General features: G+C 41.4%; 1 protein-coding gene across 2 annotated transcripts in view; it reads left to right on the top strand.

The window, feature by feature from the left end:
* The window catches only part of bin3 (bridging integrator 3), a 135,599-nt gene that overhangs the window by 71,901 nt on the left and 45,109 nt on the right, over positions 1 to 18,589 (top strand). For both annotated transcript variants that reach the window (XM_062961048.1, XM_016997200.2), the window contains exons 2-4: positions 6,968 to 7,016; positions 15,089 to 15,129; positions 16,741 to 16,802. In XM_062961048.1, coding sequence (XP_062817118.1) covers positions 16,775 to 16,802 — 28 coding nt within the window. In that variant the 5' untranslated portion in view covers positions 6,968 to 7,016; positions 15,089 to 15,129; positions 16,741 to 16,774. The remainder of the gene's footprint in view (positions 1 to 6,967; positions 7,017 to 15,088; positions 15,130 to 16,740; positions 16,803 to 18,589) is intronic.

The following is an 18,589-nucleotide window of genomic DNA, read 5'->3' as shown; positions in this document are numbered from 1 at the left end:
CCATTTGGATTACTGTGATAGGATGCATGTGAAAAGTGCCTGGGAATGTCACTTGACCCAAAGAGCTGCAGCCAGATTGTTAACCAGGGCTGGCTAATAATAAGAATACATAGACATAACTATCATTGCAAGAGCTTCATGTGCTGCATAAGGTCTTAGCTATGAATACACAGGCTGATATTCTGATTTTTGCCTTTGCCTTCAGAAACGACTTGAAGGCACATAACCTCAAATCCAAGCCCTGGATACTCATGTTGCTGACTTCTTGGTTTCAGAACCACCGCTTGAATACACTCTGCTTTGATTAGCTCACAATTCCACTTACAGGTTAAACATGAACAGCTATTGGATGGATTTGAAAACAGTAGGAAACGCTATCCACTCTATCACATGGATTTTCCCCTTCTCTGAAGCACAAGTGTTTCTGCCATCGCTGCTTCAGTCACTTGCTCTACAAGTGTCTAATAGCTCTGTAAAGCAATTTGAGTTTCCTGGAGCTATGAAAGAGGTACATTTGAAAGCAAATGTTCAACATGGATTAACTACAGTAGCTTTTGGCCTCTTTGGGAAATTTGAAGGTTTTTTTTTTAAAGAGGCAGCAGGGTTCAGACTTCTTTAAAAAGTGGAGACGAGAGTTTTTGTGTGTTGTGATGGTGATTTTTGTGCCTCCACGGCAGCTGCTGTGTTTGCTTTATTATAAAAGCCTGAAGTGCACCATGTATTGTGAAGTCTGCATTCATTTAGTTCATTAATAAGTAATTGGCATTCAAGTTCTGTAGCTTTGACTAGGTTTTTATACTGGAGACCAGCTGGTGTGTTCTTATATTAACTGGATTGAGTGCCTGGCATTAATTTTAAAATCAAGAGTAATGTATATATATATATTAAAAGTTTCTTTAATAATGGCTTTCGTAAGCTCTAAACTTGTTCAGATCTACATTTCTTTTTTTTCTTTTATATAAATGTACTTTAATAACAGCTGTAAAGAACAGCTTTGACAATACCCTGTCCATTAAAAAATGTATAGCCACTTTGAATCCCGCTTTGGGAGAAAGGCAGAATAAGAATTGAACCAATGCATTTGAATGAATAAGAAGAAACCTTTTAAAAAGTGTAACATGCAGAACACCCCAGCCAGGATAATTTGGGAAAGTTACTTTTTGGAAAACAATGCCCATAAGCCTTCCAAAATAATGCCAAAAATGTGTTGTCAAAGGCTTTCATGACTGGAATCACTGGATCGCTGTGAGTTTTCCAGGCTGTATGTCCATGTTCCAGAGGCATTCCCTACTGACGTTTCACCCACATCTGTGGCAGGCATCTTCAGAGGTTGTGAGGTCTGTTGGAAACCAGGCAAGTGGGGTTTATCTGTAGAATGTTCAGGGTGGGAGAAAGAACTCTTGTCTGCCTGAGGAAAGTGTAAATGTTTCAATTGGCCAGCTTGATTAGCAATGAATAACCTTGCAGCTTCAAGGCCTGCAAGTTCTTCTCCCTATGTGTACATGGGGTTGAGGGCTTTACGTGCATGGAAGAGTAGGAAAACAGGAAAGGTCGAAGACCCTTGGCCAGTGCTTTGCTTCTTAGTATTAACAATTAAAATGAACACAGAACTCTAAACTCAATAACATGAGGAAGTCAAAGCAGTGGTCCCTCCAGGCCTGACATTTATCCCACCACCCAGTTGATGAAGTAGATGCTCACTGAGGCTGAATAGCTTTTGAAGGTGCATCAAAGTCATGCGACTATCACATTTTTGCCGTCAGATCTCAGTTCCTTTAATGTGGTTATCATGGTGTTTTTTGGTTTCCAAACAGGCAGCTACTGACAACGTTTTTCACTATCGAGAGCCAACCATGTTTCACAAGCTTCTTTAATATGGTTATTTTTGTAGTGTAGTCACTAAAACAGCCTTGCAGAGCTCGGTTCGCCCACGTGCCCAGAGTGAGTAATTTTCTTTTGATGGGTGAATAAAATATCACTAGTTTTTTTTTACTTAATTATCATCTTTCAAATGGCTTGGGGATTCTGATTTGGCTGCTTTATTTGCATAACATTCATAAGATATTTGGATGTGTGCATGGCAAGGGAAACAGCGTCTGCCTCAAAGGCCTCCTTGTGCAGAAAATGTGCCCACTGATGGACCTGAAAGCAGTATTAGAAACTATCCCTTGAATATAAAAAGAAAAACTATTTTCCCAAAGCACATGTTACTTTCCTGTTGCTTTGGTACTCAGTGTGGTGTAGTAAATCCCATGTGGTTAAGTACCTTAAGAGCATTCCTCATCCTTTGCCCCCTTATCTTTGTTCTGTTATATCCCAAGATGAGAGTCAACTTCTACAACTCAACCACTTGAAAACGCCCAACGAGCTCTGCTTATCTTTGTTTGCAGGAACACAGAACCCCTCTGTTCTGGCTCAAAATCCTCATCTTCTATAAAGCCTTGAGTAAGCTTAGCCTAACTTCTTAGTTCCTATCCCAGCTGAAGCAGGGCCTAAGCAAATCCCAACTCATTTATTGATATTAGCTCTCCTTCTGCAAGTTGTCTCTCTGATACCATCTCTGCTCTATGCAGTTCACTCTTGCAGTACTCTGTTGATATAAGTCGATCTCATGTATAAGTCAAAGGCATGTTTGAGGGCCAAAATTATGGATTTGAAACATGACCCATGGTTAAACCAAGGGTTATTTCATGGTGAAAATGCCATTTCCATTTCCTGCCACTTCCCTTTTCTCTGCCCAGGCAGTCAAAAAAGTCCAGGAGTGACCCTGTGGCTAAGGGAATAAAAGGGGTGATTGCTTCTTTTATGTTCTTCTGGGACAAACTAAGGTTTCACTTTTTGCTCCTCTACTCAGAAAAGGGGGTAGTTCCCTTTTTGATTAGAGTTGAGTTGTCCATGCTTGATGATGATGATGATGATGATATTATTATTATTATTATTATTATTATTATTATTATTATTATTATTATCTCTTTCTGTAAGGAAGATCGGCTCAACTCCAGGAGGAATTGCTCCATTCTCTCTTTGCCTCTTCCAATGTGAAGTCTTTCTCTAAGTTGGCATCCTTCTGTAAGCAAATCCGGACTATAAACTCACAAATTAGGAGATCTTGGCAGGCTTTGGACAACCACTATAGTGTTCCCCCCCCCCCCCCGGAAGATATCCCAAATTTTTGGAGTAAAAATATGTGAGGTGAATTGAAGCCATGGAATACTAAACTGTAGTAGAATTAAGGGGAAGAATGAAATGGAGTTTTCTGGTAGAGGGCATCACTGGTTGGCTAGCTAAATTCTCATTATTAGTCCCATCTGTCTTTTGAATGGTTTGAATGCAATTGATCTTAGGTCTGAAGTTAGTGTAGGATTTGGAATGCTTTTTCTGTCAGCATAAGCTGTTTATGCCACATTTGAATAATTCTTTCCTTTGGTGTTCTGCTCAGAGTTGTTGCTATGAGTTCCTGCTATAAGGGAAAGGGAGCAGGGTAGGAGGGTTTGTGCAGTTTCCATGGACACTGTATAACGCAGCAGTGAGAAACGAGTGATGGGGTGTATAATTTCCAGTGTTTCTTGTGTCTTGCAAGCAGGTTTTGGACTTTGACCTACACCTTGGGCTCCGTGTGAAGGGATAAGGGTTCCCCACAAATGTCACGACAACAAGGGATGACAAGTGTCATTTGCAAGATTCAGGGACCCATCTTTGGTTGTGCTTGATGGCAGACCGTCCTGCTTGCTGAGCTAGGTTGTGTCTACACTGTAAAACTGATGTAGTTTGACACCATCTAAACTGCCAAGACTTATTGCTGTGGAATCCAGATATCTTGGCCTTCTTTCCTATCATAAGTATTGGATTGGATTATTCCAAGTGTAGTGTCTTGGCAATGGGTACGTAGCTGGCTGTGGAGCCCTATTCATGACCTGCATGTTCTTCCACAGTGAGGGCATCAGTTTCTAGGCTGCTAAGGTAGAAGAAATGGTCAATATTTTCTAATGTTACACCATTAAGCTGTATTTCTGGCATTACAAAGGGATTGGCTGGGTGATTGCTGGAAGAGCACTTTGGTTTTCTCGATGTTCAGTGAGAGGCTGAGCTTCTCATATGGTTCTGCAAAGGTGTTGTAGGTCTCCTTCTGAATGCGCACAGACTACATTATCATCAGCATATTGAGGTTCTATAACAGATTTTGTTGTGATCTTGGATTTGGCTTTCAGTCTGCTGAGGTTAAATAACTTACCATCTGTCCTTTGGATGATTTCGACTCTGGTGGGAAGATTACCATCAACAAGATGATACTAAATATACAGATGTATCCCTTAGATGAGGACTTCTAAGAAACAAACAGGTTTTGGACTGTTCAATTAACTGACAAGTGCCTATAAAAATAACAGCAGAACTACCTAATTTTTACATTTTTGGCCATGGAGGGAAAATTAGAGGAGAGATTTTTTTTTTAAAAAAAAATGGCTTTATTTTTGCAGTTTTTTTTCTTCCAAGGCATTCCCTGGTTAGTGACAGTAATTATATAGTGGATAATTGCTTGTTTATGGAAGACGTACAATTTGTTATTGTTGAGAGTGCCACCAAAGCTAGAAAGGGTTAATTGACTAAGATTACATCAACTTTGCTTAAAGAACAATAAACAGGAAGCACTCCAGAAATTAAATGTCTACATTTGTGACTAAGGCTGGTTTGAGTTCAGTGTTCAGGGTATAGTTCAGGGTATAGTTTGTAGGCCAGGTTTATTATTGCTGGCAAAATTATGCACTTAGTTAGAAAACAATGGGGGCAACTTGGCTGAGAGAGGGAGGAAGGAAGGAAGGAAGAAAGAATGGCTTGAGTCATTTAAGGGCTCTTTGGCATCTTCCCCTTCGGCACCCTCCGTCTCAGATTATAGAGTGGTCAGCGTTGAGTGCCGTCTCCTGTGGCGAGGTATTTGTGGAATGGCGCCTGCAGCCAAAAGAGTCACTGACTGTTTTGTGTTCAGTTGTCGAAACCTCAGGTTCACTTATGTCCACTTAAGTATGAAGCTCCTATTAGCAGGTGTCACTTTCTTCCAATATAGCTGCTGTAAGAATGCCTAAACAATATTGCAGAGTTATTCTACCTGTGGTCCTTCTGGTGTTTGGGACTCCATCTCCCAGAAGTCCTGGCCAGCTTGTCCAGTGTTCAGGAATTCTGGGAACTGAAGTCCAAAACACCTGGAGGACCAAAGATAGGACACCACTGCTCTATAACATCCTTGTAGCAAGGAAAGCTGCGATGGGGGAATAGTTGTTCAATCCCCCAGAATGGCCCACCCTGAATTTAACTACCTGCCTAAGTACATACCTGTGTGTCTGGATTATAACCTACACTCAAAGTGAGACTTCCCAGCAGAAGCTTCCATGCCTACCAAGACAAAGTCTGAGGCTTAAATGTAGTTGCTGATCAAATGGTGTAGCCCCACTGAATCTCCTGCTCATTGTGATGTTCCGCCTTGCATAGATATCATTGATTCAGTGGGTGTACCCTAGATGGCACTAGCAACTGGATTTCAATTGCAGTGCTTCTTAGAAAGAAGAATTTAAGAAGTGCAACTTCTCTTGTCAGGCAGTAGTGCAGTCCGTGCTGTTATTAGAGCTAAGGAAAAAATTGTGTTAAATAGGTAATTAGTGGGAAAGGGAGCTTTTCCTACTGCATTATTGTTCACAAGTCAGGTCCTTACTGAAAATAGCATGTAGCATTTGCACCTCCGTCTCATTAGCAATAGAAATAAGACAGTGTGTGCTATATTGAGATGTTCAGCCAAGCCTTTGAAAGGCTATGTTGCACCAGTGTCCGTCACCTTACAGTTTTAGGCTTCTTAAACCCCCTTTTCCTCCTTGTTTTTCCCCTAGCCAGATGTGAGGCTTTATTCACAGTTCCATGATACAAAGCATACACATGGTTGTAGATTCTGCCTCCGCTATCTCCATTTGAAAGGAAAGCAAAGCCAGGGAAGGGCTTTTGCTAAATCAAGGGTTCTCAAACTTTTTCAGTTTGTATATATGTCAGGCATGGGCAGGGCCAGTGGTAGATGTGTGGTTGAGGCTCCTTCTTTGGAGGCTTTTAAGCAGAGGCTGGATGACCATCTGTCGGGGGTGCTTTGAATGTCATATTCCAGCTTCTTGGCAGGGGGTTGGACTGGATGGCCCATGAGGTCTCTTCCTACTCTATGATTCTAGATGGATGGAGAGTGTTTGCGTTAAATAATTCAAACAGTGCAAAAGAAGAAAAGAAGGAAGGAAAGAGAAAGAACAATGCAATATTTAAAATGAAGAATATTTGTGGCATCACTCTATCACTTTCGGTGCCTGCAGACTTAAGGATTGCTTACACATCAGCAGCTGTTGTGATGTTGCATAATGTGTATACTTAACACACTAATCAGCATAAGAAGATATTTACAAATGTTTGATTGTGTTATAGTTGGAGGTAGAACCATATATACCACTTGGAAAGAAGGCAGGAGAAGAACAAATGCTTGGCTTGATGACATCTTTCCCAGTCATAGACACATGCTTCAATATTCCCGTCACTTCCCATACTATTGCAACAGCTGGATAACTTTAAGATTTAAGGACGTTCCCTAGATGTCACCTGAAAGGCAGTGGCCTCCACTTTGCTGGCAACTCATGTATGGAAATGAAATCAGGTCATTGTAATCTGGCTTGAGAAGCAAGATTGGCATAATGACTCCAATGCTATATCCCACCCCCGGAAGAATACCTTATGAGGATATTCGTAGCTTTCAACATGTAGTTATAACCCCTCTATTTCACCTTTCAAGCTGTGGCCAAAATACCAGTCCTTCCCCCACCTTATTTTTCCTTTAAAAGAGGCTGGAGAAAGATGTTGTTTCACTTGACACAGTTGCTTGTTTACAGAAATTCATATCTTTTTTTCTGCTTTTCTCCCCCTCCCCCCCCCCCTTCCCGGCCCCAAATTCCAGGATTCCGTTCAAGATCGGGCAGCCGAAGAAACAGATTGTACCCAAGACAGTGAGTAAACCAGTTCCCCCTTTTTTAGATCCAGTCTTTGATCATATGGCTGATGACTCAAGCCAAGCACATTAACTGGTCCCATTTTTTAATATGTTGTTTGTGTGTGTGGGAGGTGAAAACATGAGTGAGCTGAAATTGCTTCTGCCTTTGACCACCCCTCGGTTCCTCTGAGTAAGGGGGAGTCTCGGCAAATGAGTGGATTATTTTGGTATCTGGGTTCTGGGTCTGCCCCCACTTTCCTGACTCCCCCATTCTGTGTGGCAGCGGGAGGGGCACGTCTCGCTCTGGCATGGATTTTCTGGGAGATAGCTAAACATGCTTCCTTCCTTCCTTCTTTCAGCAATGGCTTGTTTGTTCCTCTTTTCTGAGCAGATGGAGGAGGGGGAGTGGTTCGTATTGCTGAATATAACTGTTTCCAAAGGAAGGCTTACTGGAGGAAGCTGAAATGCTCAGTGCCCAAGCATGAATTAATTTGGGTTGCGGAGAATTTGCTTTAAGATAAATGTTAAAACATTCATTCTCTCTGTCACACACACACACATTCTTTTACGTTCTGAGAAGTCTGAATGTCCTGTCCTAAAGTGATGGCTCTTTTTGGGTGAAAGGGGCAGCTACCTGCAGGGTATCCTTTTACCCAGTGTTGCTGTTATTGTGAACTGCCGTCAAGTTTGTTGCAACCCTCTGAATGAGAGACCTCCAAGTCGCCTTGTTCTCAACAGCCCTGCTCATGTCTTGCATACTCAGGGCCATGGCTTCCTTGATCAAGTCCATCCATCCGGAATATAGTCGTCTTCTTTTCCTATTGCTCTTTACCTTACCATTGTTGTTTTTTCCAGTGGACCTTGTCTTCTCGAATTTATCCAATAGTCTCCATTTTTAATCATCTTAGCTTCTGGGGAGAATCTTCTCCAGCAGCATGTTTTAGATGAGTTGGTTTTCTTGCTATAGGTTTTTACCACTGTCTGGCTTTCACAACCATACATAGAAATTAGAAATATGATGACATTGGACACTCAGTGCTTGGGAAAAAATAAATCACCAGGAACAGATGGCAAACCAGTAGAACTGCTTCAAGCTGCAGCGATAAAAGAAGAGTCCTATGGATGCTGTGAACTGCTAAAAAGATACATAAATGGGCCCTAAAGAAAATCAAGCCTGGAGTGCCTTTCGTTGGGGTGATCACAATCAAAACATGTTTGGATTATGTTCATGTTGGTATCCCTGGAGTGCAATACAGCCTCTCAACCCATGCTTCTAGAACATGGCCATGCAGCCCAGAAAATGCACAGCAACCCAATGTATAACTCCCTTTAAAATCCCTTGCCAGAATTTTCCCTATAAAGAATTAAAAGACAACATGAATATGTGCAGTGACTACTGTTGGATGCACTTCTTGAGAGGAGGATCTAGCAGTTTGTCTTGACTAGTCTCCAACGTTTCTGCTCATGGTGGGCTGATGCGCAAGCTTTTTTGGAAATGCCATGGTCCAGGGAGGAACAGTTTTAAGTGTGCTGTTAAATTCCAGATGTTGGCCTCTGGAGACTATTTCAGGAAGTGGGAAGGTGAGGCATCTGAAGGGCTGAATTGAGTGTTGATGAGCGAGGGAAGTGGTTTGTTGTAGAGGCTCTCCCACTTGCAAATCTCAATCCCAAACATACACTCATTTCAGGCCAAGCAGGAGTCGATGTAAACAGAGATGAGCGAGTGACTCTTTGCAGAGCTGAGTGCGGGGAGAAAAAATATCCACTGAGACTCAGATCACAACATTTTCTCAGATGGGGAAAAAAAGGCTTCTAATGCAAACATATTTTGGTAGCAGTTGGTCTATGAGATGACTGAATTCTGCTGGAGGAGACATTAGTCATACTTTAGTGTGCCTACTTGTTGCAAATCCTCTGAGGAAGGGCAAAGTACCAACTGAAGTTTAGTGTTTTGTGATGTAAGGAAACCTACCTGTACAAAAGACTAAGCACTGAATGGTTTTGATCTCAAGCCCTTTAGATCTGTCACTGCAATGCTTTCACCTTAACTTGGCCAAATCCAGTTCCAGACTGAGTAATCTCTCCCGATCCTGAAAAGAGCATCTGTCACTTGGCTGGTAGTGAAGAGAGGAATCTAAAGGCCACTGGGCTCTGATGCTTAGTCAGGCATTGATCTTTGTTTGGAGTGAATTTGATGTACATCTTGTGGTGCACAAATGCAGAACACGTGAACATCTATGTGCAACCGGTAGGCAGACTAATTGAAAAAGGGGCAGTCCACTACTTTAGTGGAAAGCTGGAATACAGATGTTTTAAATAAGTGAAAAAGAATTGTGAAATATCTCTAGAACTTTTCCCCAATTTTAGGCATGATCATTCAGCCTGAATGTACCTGTGGCGTACAAACCAGATGCCACATAATTACCATCTGTATAGCAGAGACAAGGAATCTGGGGCTATTCAAAACTCCTGCAGTTTGCATAGGGAAAAGTAAGGGTGGCACAAACTCCAGCATTACATCTTAATAGCCTGAGACCACTTCCTGTATTTCTGTTTCTGTGCTGAAGTGGGAGTGCAGGAACCTCCTGAGCGGACATGCCTGAGCAGTGGCTAGGATTGGATTATAACTCTATTTCAAGCTGCATTGCAGACCAAGCTGTCTGAAAAGCGTCTCATTTATCCTGAGCTGATGTCATGCACTTCAATGGGAACTCGATTATCGGAGTAGTGGGTGCTTCAGAGGAAGGACCTCTTTACTCCTCTGCTCCAAGCCTCATGAAGAACCACTTGCTGTGCAGTCATCTGGGCAAAAAAACCCATTGGGTTCCTTGGCAAAGAAGTAAGGGAAACTTGTGTTCCCCATCATTAAAAGCAGATTTGGGGTACATTATGGTTTTTTTGTGAAGGTTGTACAGTATATATAATGTAACAGTAGTGTCACCAATCTGGCCACTGAAGACTGAGCCTCAGACTTCCTAGCTCCTCAAAACAGGAGCAGTTGGAATCTAAGAAGATTTCAAAATGGCACTTACGTCAGGTTGCTAAAACCTGGGGCCATCTACAAAAGCAGGAAGGGAGGAGATTTGGGACAGTTCCTCATGTGTCAAAAGGGTGTGCTACCCCAGTTGTAGTAATATGCATAAACGTAGACATCTTTAAAAGGGCATAAGATAAAACCATAAGCTAATAGTGGGTTAGTCTGACCACCAGAAGTCATATGCGCTTAGGCCAGTGGTTCTCAGCCTATGCGTTCCCAGATGTTTTGGCCTTCAAGTCCCAGAAATCCTAATCTATGGCAAATTGGCTGGGATTTTTGGGAGTTGTAGGCCAAAATACCTGGGGACCCACTGGTTGAGAACCACTGACTTAGACTATATACCCCTTCTTTTTTAATGTTGATATGATCTACTTGATGGTTGGTATCATCCACTAGATTATGAGTTATTTCTTTCAAGTAAGATGCTTTTCAGTTCAGGGTGATACAGAATATATTTTCACACCTTTGATAGTCAGGAGCTTTAAATTCCTGGATAGATATAAGAACTGAATGCAGTTGAATATATGCATGCTTCCTAAGAATTCATTTTTAGTTGTCTGTTTGTTACACCTATATCCTGCTTTTCTTCCATGATGGAACTCAGTGCAACATAGCATTTTCTGGAGGCGTTCTCATCCAGCAGTTGCCAGGCCTTGGCTTGCTTCAAACTGTGCCCTCTAGCAAAACCTAGGATATAGTTTTTAAAAAGGAAATAAAACATTTATTCATGGAAAACAGAAGTACACATACAATCAGGTGTGTAGGAAAAGCAACACACAAAATAGCATACTCTCAAATATTGCCTTCACTTAGTCATCCAAGACCACAAGGTTTAAACCACACTTGGTTTCATAAGAGAACTCTTAGTCCAGCCATAAAGCTAGTGACCACACAAACGGGGTGTTGCGTTTCACTTTAGGCAAACATCCCAGAGCTGAAATGTGTGGAAGGAAGAGGGCTGGTCCCCAGTGAGAGTCAGTTTGAACTTAAGGTGACTTTCTATGGCCTGTGAGGCAGCACAACCTCAGACGTTCTTAGGATAGAAAAGATTGGATAAAACTCCAATATGAGATTGCATAACCACACAGAAAAACAAGGAATGTTTTCAGTGGTACAAAATAAGAATGTTTTCCAAATGCTTTGGCCTCCGCTTAGAATCAAGTCTTTTCAAAACAAAAGTATTTGGGTACCACCACAGGAATCCTTTTACTTTGAGTTACTAGAATTTCATGTAAGACTTTGTCCAGACTGCCATTTTGTTTCCTCCAACGTGCGATCTCATGAATCAGGAAAAGCCACTAGTATGAAATGAAGACTGTTGTCCCATATCTCCTTCCCTGCTGAACATTTGTGGCGTATTTCCACAGACACATGCTGTAGCCACAGCTTACTGGTGTTCTGCCTCTGAACCTGGTGGTGCCATATGATGACACTTCCATGAACAGTGACTTCCGATAGACTTGTCAACTCCTGAGCAAATATAGAATTTATTTTTCCTAGCACTGCAATTGCCTATATGTAGGCATTAGACAAAACTTCTCACTGCAGAAATAGGATGCCTGGATGTCCACTTGACCTGACCCACAGAAGCTTGAAGTAGGAAGTTTTACAAGTGTTAGTGTAGTCAACAGGAGAAGATGCTCCAACAGTCATAGTTCCAAATCACTCTAGGGAAGATGGGGCAAGTGTGGCCATCCACATGGCTGACCCATTGGGTAGCCTTGGTCAAGTCACACTCTCAGCCATGGAGTAAGACACAGTAAAACCTTCTCTGAACAAGTCTTACCAAGAGGACAATACGTCAGAAATGAAGGCACATAACAACAAGCTCTCTGTACCACTTTTATTTTGCTTATTGTTTCAGATTCTTATAATTGCAGATATGCAGAATTGTCCTGCATGTGTTGTAAAAGCAAAACACTATGTTATGGCCCCTTTGCCAGAATACTACTTTGATAATTGTGTTCTTTTCAAATTGATAAAAAATCTAGAAGAATTGAAAATAAGGAGATTGGAAAAACTACACTCTTCCCTAAAAATAGAAAAAGTTATCTTGGAGTTTACCTCAGTTCCAGGTATTCCATGTTTCGGTTAGCTTGGTATTTTTAAGATGAGAGTTTGAAAAAGGTGGCTGAAGCCCGTGTTAGGTGCCAGTTTGCCCTTCCTTCTAAGGCAACCAGGACAAGTTCACACATGGACATATAAATAGAAGCGACAATTCAGACGCTATTTTTACCACCGGAAGAGCCATAGAAACATAGGGTGGCTTTTCTTTTTGTGCTTGTTACCTGACCTGAAGGCATCAGCTGCTGTGGATTTTGGCAAGCCCGAAACCCAGGCAATGGCAGCGTAAACATCCTACACACACAGCTCCAAGCCTCTTCCTGAGAGGACCATTTTTGGCAGTGATCAAACTTTTATTGCTTGGACTTCAACAGAGTTACCAAAGGTAGTAATTTCCGTAACAGTGGATACAAAAGAAGTAGAGGACATGCAAACTTCACATCCTGAATTTCCACCTGATAGATGCAAGTTTGCAAACTGATATGATACTCTAGAAGATTGCCATAAAATCAAGAGACCATTTACATCTGCAGGCCTTTGCTTTGAAACCGCCGTGGCCTTGTAGCAGCATTAATTAAAAACCAAGGGGGAATTTGAAAATGAAGTATTCTGACTTCTTTTAGATTTTGTGTCTTCCTTCTGAGAATTTTGGTTCACAAATGCCTAGAGCAGGACATGTTTGCTGTCATCCCACCACCCAAAAAAAACAAAAAAAAAAACAAATCCCACCACCTTCTCACTAATAGGAACACATGGCACTTTCCTGCTCATTCCACATTGATATCTTTCACACTTTACTGAATAAGTACATTCAGTTGGGTTACCTGAGCATCATTTATTACTCCCCCACCCAGTCCAAGTGCTTTCTGAAACAATCTTTGGGTTGCTGTGAGTTTTCTGGGATGTATGGCCATGTTCCTGAAGCATTCTGTCCTGGCGTTTTACCCACATCTATGGCAGGCATGCTCAGAGGTTGTGAGGGTGGTTGGAAAATAGGCAAGTGGGATTTATATATCTGTGGTATGTCCAATGTGGAGTTTTTTTAATACTGGTAGCCATTGAACTCCATATGCATGTGGACAATTTAAACCGAAAAGAGGAAACCATGAAAATGAACGAAATCTGGCTACCAGTATTTAAAAACTCTAAAATCAGGACAGTAAATAAAGAGCTACACTCAGAAGACAGGGGAATTCCAAACAGGAAACAATCAGGACCAGTTAACACCTTCCAACAAAGGATTTCCACAGGCAGGAAGCAGCTAGGCATTGAAGCTGCAAGGTCATTCAGTGCTAATCAAGGTGACCAATTGCAACATTCACACTTGCCTTCAACAGACGAGTTCTTTCTCCCACCCTGGACATTCCTCCAAGGTGTTTACTTGTAGTTGTGCCTTCCTCTCTTCTAATTTTAGTCTCACAATTGTGAACTAAAGGGGACATGGCCATGAAACAGATGGGTCTTGAGCAGGAAGGCTCTTGGGCTTTGGCTTTCTCGTGGCTAGATTTAGATGTGTTTTCAAGCTGTCTGTCAAGCTGAGTATTTGCAAGTTCTGGATTTGCAAATTTAATAAGAATAGAGAACGTTCTTGCCAAATTTCCAGATAACACCAAATTAGGAGGGATAGCTACTATTGTAGAGAACAGGATCAAAATTCAAAAATATCTTTACAGATTAAAGAGCTAAGCTAAAATTAAATGAATCTCAACAGCAAGAGATGAATGGTAGTGTAGTGGACTGAGACAAAATTACATGCAGAGATATATGACAGGTGACACCTGGCTTCTCGGTAGTTCATGTGAAAGGGATCTAGGAGTCTTAGTAGAGCACAAGATGAGTATGAGTCCATAATGTGATGCAGCAGCTAATGAAGCCAATGTGATTCTTGGTTGTATTGCAAGAAATATAGTGTCTAGATCCAGGGCAGTACTGTGAACAAACTGAATTGCAGCGTGGGTTTGTTCCAAAAAACTCTTTTATGTGTACAGGTTTACTCATATAAGTTAAATATATGCACATTTCGTGTGTTCTTTTAAGAATCCGCTTTCAAGGAGCTGAATCAAAACGAACCCTTCCCTGTTTAAGAGGAACGTGTTTGAGAAAGAAACACAAACACAGAGGCAGTTAAAAGTAGACCTCAAGACTTTCTCTTCTCTGCTGTACTCTGCCAGTATCCATATGTCAGCAGTGCTTTATAAACATTTTGCTTGTTATTTTAAAACATGAGTGTTAAGTGACAAATTGGTTTTATAATGCACCTTCTGTGAATGCAGCATCAAAAAGGATTGGCTTACTCAGTTGCTTTGCACATCATTCAGTACCAAAGATCCCATCATGCATTTATTGTGAATCTGAAAATAAATGCAGGTGTAGGAAGGAATCATCGAGAATTTTCATTTTTGCATTCATTTGCAACTGTGGGGTGATACTTTTTCTCCAATTATGGGAGGAATGCTTAGCAAATAAGTACCTGGAGTAAAATGTGTTGTATCTTTTGCTATTTGTAAACTAGTTTGTTCCTAGGCATTGCATTGGGTGGAACATGTTCCATTGTGCCTTTGAATAGACAGCCTGTCAGATAGCTTAGCCCAAATGGGACCAAAGTCTATCCTTGCACTTTACTATTATCCGAATCTACTATCATATGATTATGCACTTTATTTACCAGCCTATCTTTTATTGCTGCAATTAGCCCACACCTCCACAAAAGGGATTGAAATTGGTTACTGGTTGATGCTTTTTATTACTATTATTATGTTTTGCTTTATTCTGTTTGCATTGTGAATAGCACTTTTATGCAATTGCATTTTAACTGTGTTGTTGGGCTTTGCCCTATGTAAGCCGCCCCAAGTCTCTTTGGGGAGATGGAGGCGGGATACAAAAATAAAGTTGTTGTTGTTGTTATTATTGTTATTATATAATATGAGTTTTCACTTTAAATTATCTTCTGAGGTTTTAGCTGGTTTTGTTCCCCCTTGTTTTTACAGGTTGAGAGGGATTTTGAACGGGAGTATGGAAAGCTTCAACAGTAAGTGTTATTGACAACAATATTCTTCCCAGGACTCTATTCCTTCTTATTATTGCCAGTATTAGGAGCCGTGGTGGCACAGTGGGTTAAACCTTTGTGCCAGCTGGACTGCTAACCTGAAGATTCAGTTGCTGTTCTAAAGGTTGCCGGTTCGAATCCATGAGAAGGGGTGAGCTCCCTTCTGTCAGCTCTAGCTTGCAGCGACATGAGAGAAGCCTCCCAGCAAGATGGTAACACATCTGGGCATCCCCTGGGCAACGTCTTTGTAGATGCCCAATTTTCTCACACCAGAAGCAACTTGCAGTATGTTCTCAAGTCGCATCTGACATGATTTTAAAAAATTGTCAGTACAGTAGTTGTTTATTCATGTGCTTCCTGTTCGATCTTGTTGTTGATCCTGCACCTTTCCTTCACTGTTCTTTTAGGGGTAGGGGCCATTTACCTATCCAGAAGACATATGGGCATAATTCTGGCATGACTTGAAGTAGCTGAATGCTGAATATGTGATAAGTTAGGTAAAGCCAGCAAATTGATTTATTGATCAGCCATTTGGCCTTATCAAGACACACATAATAAATGTAAAGGTTTTCCCCTGACATTAAGTCTAGTTATGTCAGACTCTGAATTGTTGGCGTTGTCAGTAGACACCTCCAAGGTCATGTGGCCGGCATCACTGCATGGAGCGCCGTTACCTTACCGCCCGGAGCAGTACCTATTGATCTACTCACATTTGCATGTTTTCGAACTGCTAAGTTGGCAGAAGCTGGGGCTAACAGTAGGAGCTCACTCTGCTCCCCGGATTCAAACCGCTGACCTTTTGTTTAGCTGCACCACCGGAGGCTCCAACATAATAAAAACAGTATATAATATACATCTGATCCGAATAAAAATATAAATAGACAAAGTTTCTTACAACATGACATGAAATTAAATAGCTAAATGATAATCTAGGCACACACAAAAAACTACGGTAACTTCTGACTCCAGCTTGCAGCCATCTCACATATGAACGGTGCTCTCTGGTTTTGCGCCTTGATGATCCATGTGCCGACATAATGCCTATACAAGATGCCTGCCTTCCGTGTGGGAGTTTTGTAACATGAAGCCGTCCAACCCGAGTTGTAACTAAATATCTGGATGGCTTCTGGATTTCAGGTTGGCCTGCTCTTTCTTGGTGAGTCACTTTAGCCTGGCTAATCTTTCTGGCACAATTGTGTTTGGATCTGGATCTCATCCTACCCTTGTTTGTAAGCAGCGGCTCTTGCAAAGCCAGGCTGTAAAGCAATATTCTTCCTCTCCCTCCTGCTCGTCTCTGGTGTGGGAGAGTTATACCTACATGCATCCTGTGTGTGAAATACAATGGACAAATCCATAAGAACAGGCCAAGAAAAAGAAAGTACCTATCTGGTTGTGTTGAAGTTGATAACTTTGCACCATTTGCTGGCAAGCATGACTCTCCCTATATATCTCCATTTGTGGCCTTCTCCGTTGTGTGACATTTCCCCTCTGTTTCTCCTTTTCTTTTTAGAGAAAATTGCTTAAAGTAGGACGGTTCTTACTGTACATGCGTTTGGATTTTAAAAAAAATCAAATTCAATTTGCTATTTTTAGGCTGGAGGATCAGACAAAGAAGCTTCAGAAAGACATGAAGAAAAGCACAGATGCAGACCTAGGTGGGTAATGTGGATGCACGGAGTAGTAATGCATTCTCAAGGGATGGTTTTGCTTTGATATATATTGCCTTATGTGTTGTATTGCTGCATAGTCCCTTTACTCTCTCTTGGGTTTCGTGAGTGATCAGAATGCCTCCTTTTCCATCAAAATTCCCCATCAAAATTCCTAAACTGTGGCTTAGCAATGATTTAGTGTGAATGAATGGTAAGTCCTTTTCACTGGTGGGTACGGGAAGATTATCCAGGGATTCCTGGGTGATGTTTGGTTTAGCTTGGTTTGGCTTGGACATAGCGTGGGAAGGTCTGAGCAAGCTGGCTGTCTCTCCCTACTTTCTTTCCTTTTTACTGACACAGCTGTTTGCTTCTGAGATTTTACAAAGAAACATCTGGTTCTCAGGATTCATTCTCTTCTATACATTGTTCCCATCCTACTGCATTACATACAGTTTCTTCTGTGGGAATCCATTGAACCATATCTCACAATATAAGACATGGTTAAGACCAGTAAGTGAAGCAACCTGAAGCTGTTAAGCTTGAAGGAGAAGACATGTTTATCTTCAGTTGTCGCGTATGGCTATGTAGTCTTGTTGATCCCTTACATAGCTGCTAACATTTTACAACAATTACTGGTTTTAGGGACACTTGGTTCTTGTGAACTCCCAAATATTCCATGTTTTGTCACCAGTCTCTTAGGGAAAGAATGATATGGGCAGTTTTTGGAAATTAAAACTGCAAATTCTTGAACAGTATGGAGCCGGGGAGGTTAAGATGTCAGCTTTTAATGGTATTATTTATTTATTTACAGTATTTATATTCCGCCCTTCTCACCCCAACTCAGGGCGGATCACATTGTACACATATAAGGCAAACATTCAATGCCATATAACATAGAACAGAGACAGACGCAAAGGCAATTTAAATCTTTTCCAGCTTCCTGAGGGTATACTTGATTCTGGCCACAGGGGGAGCAGCTGCTTCATCCACTGCGACGGTACTTCCTCATTCCAACGGCGGCTCGATGATTTTTATGGTGTCATAAATTAGCCTCCCCACATATAAGTGGTACCTAAATTTCCTACAGCCCGCCCCCTTTTACTTTATCTGAATGTGAATAGCAAGGGTTCAATTTCCATAATAAAATAGTGCTTATCAGTTTTAGAAGGCCACTAATGATATAAATGACAGTATAAAAACTACACTGTTACAGACCAAGTGAGCTATGCATAAGGGGTGGATCCATTTTATATCATCTGAGTACACAATCCAGGTTTATATAGTGTGTATTTGAATCACTTCTTTTTGCCTGAAAGTTCACAAGTATGAGAGATTTAGATTTATACAAATACGATCTAGTTGTGTTGGAATATTTTCTTGTTTGCGGCTGTTTCTTCAACATAAATCTACTGGAACTGCATACTTGTGGTGGGCATCATTTCAACCAAAAGCAGGCAGGCCAAGGCTTCCTTTCTGCTCCTTCCTTCCTGCCAGCTTTTTGGGAAAGCACAAATTGCTTCCCTTCCACCCAGTGCTCTCACTCTATCCTTCCTACCCATTACCCTCCTTTACATTTTATCTTTTTTGCCTGGGGCACTCCCCATCAGCATGAAATGCAAGGCCAATGGCCACATGAAATTGCAGTGATGATTATAGCTTGTGCTTACTTTCAGTACAAAACCTATGGTAGATGTGGAGCTACTCATCCACACCCTACATCTTCACATGTATGTAGGCCATATCAGGAAGGTCAGAATTGTATGAACTACAGCTATGTCTTTAGACATTGTGCT

This window comes from Anolis carolinensis, unplaced genomic scaffold (genome assembly GCF_035594765.1).
Source record: "Anolis carolinensis isolate JA03-04 unplaced genomic scaffold, rAnoCar3.1.pri scaffold_8, whole genome shotgun sequence".
Lineage (NCBI taxonomy): Eukaryota > Metazoa > Chordata > Lepidosauria > Squamata > Dactyloidae > Anolis > Anolis carolinensis.
Note: the sequence above shows the minus strand (reverse complement) of the source record. Positions and strands in the feature narration are given on the sequence as shown.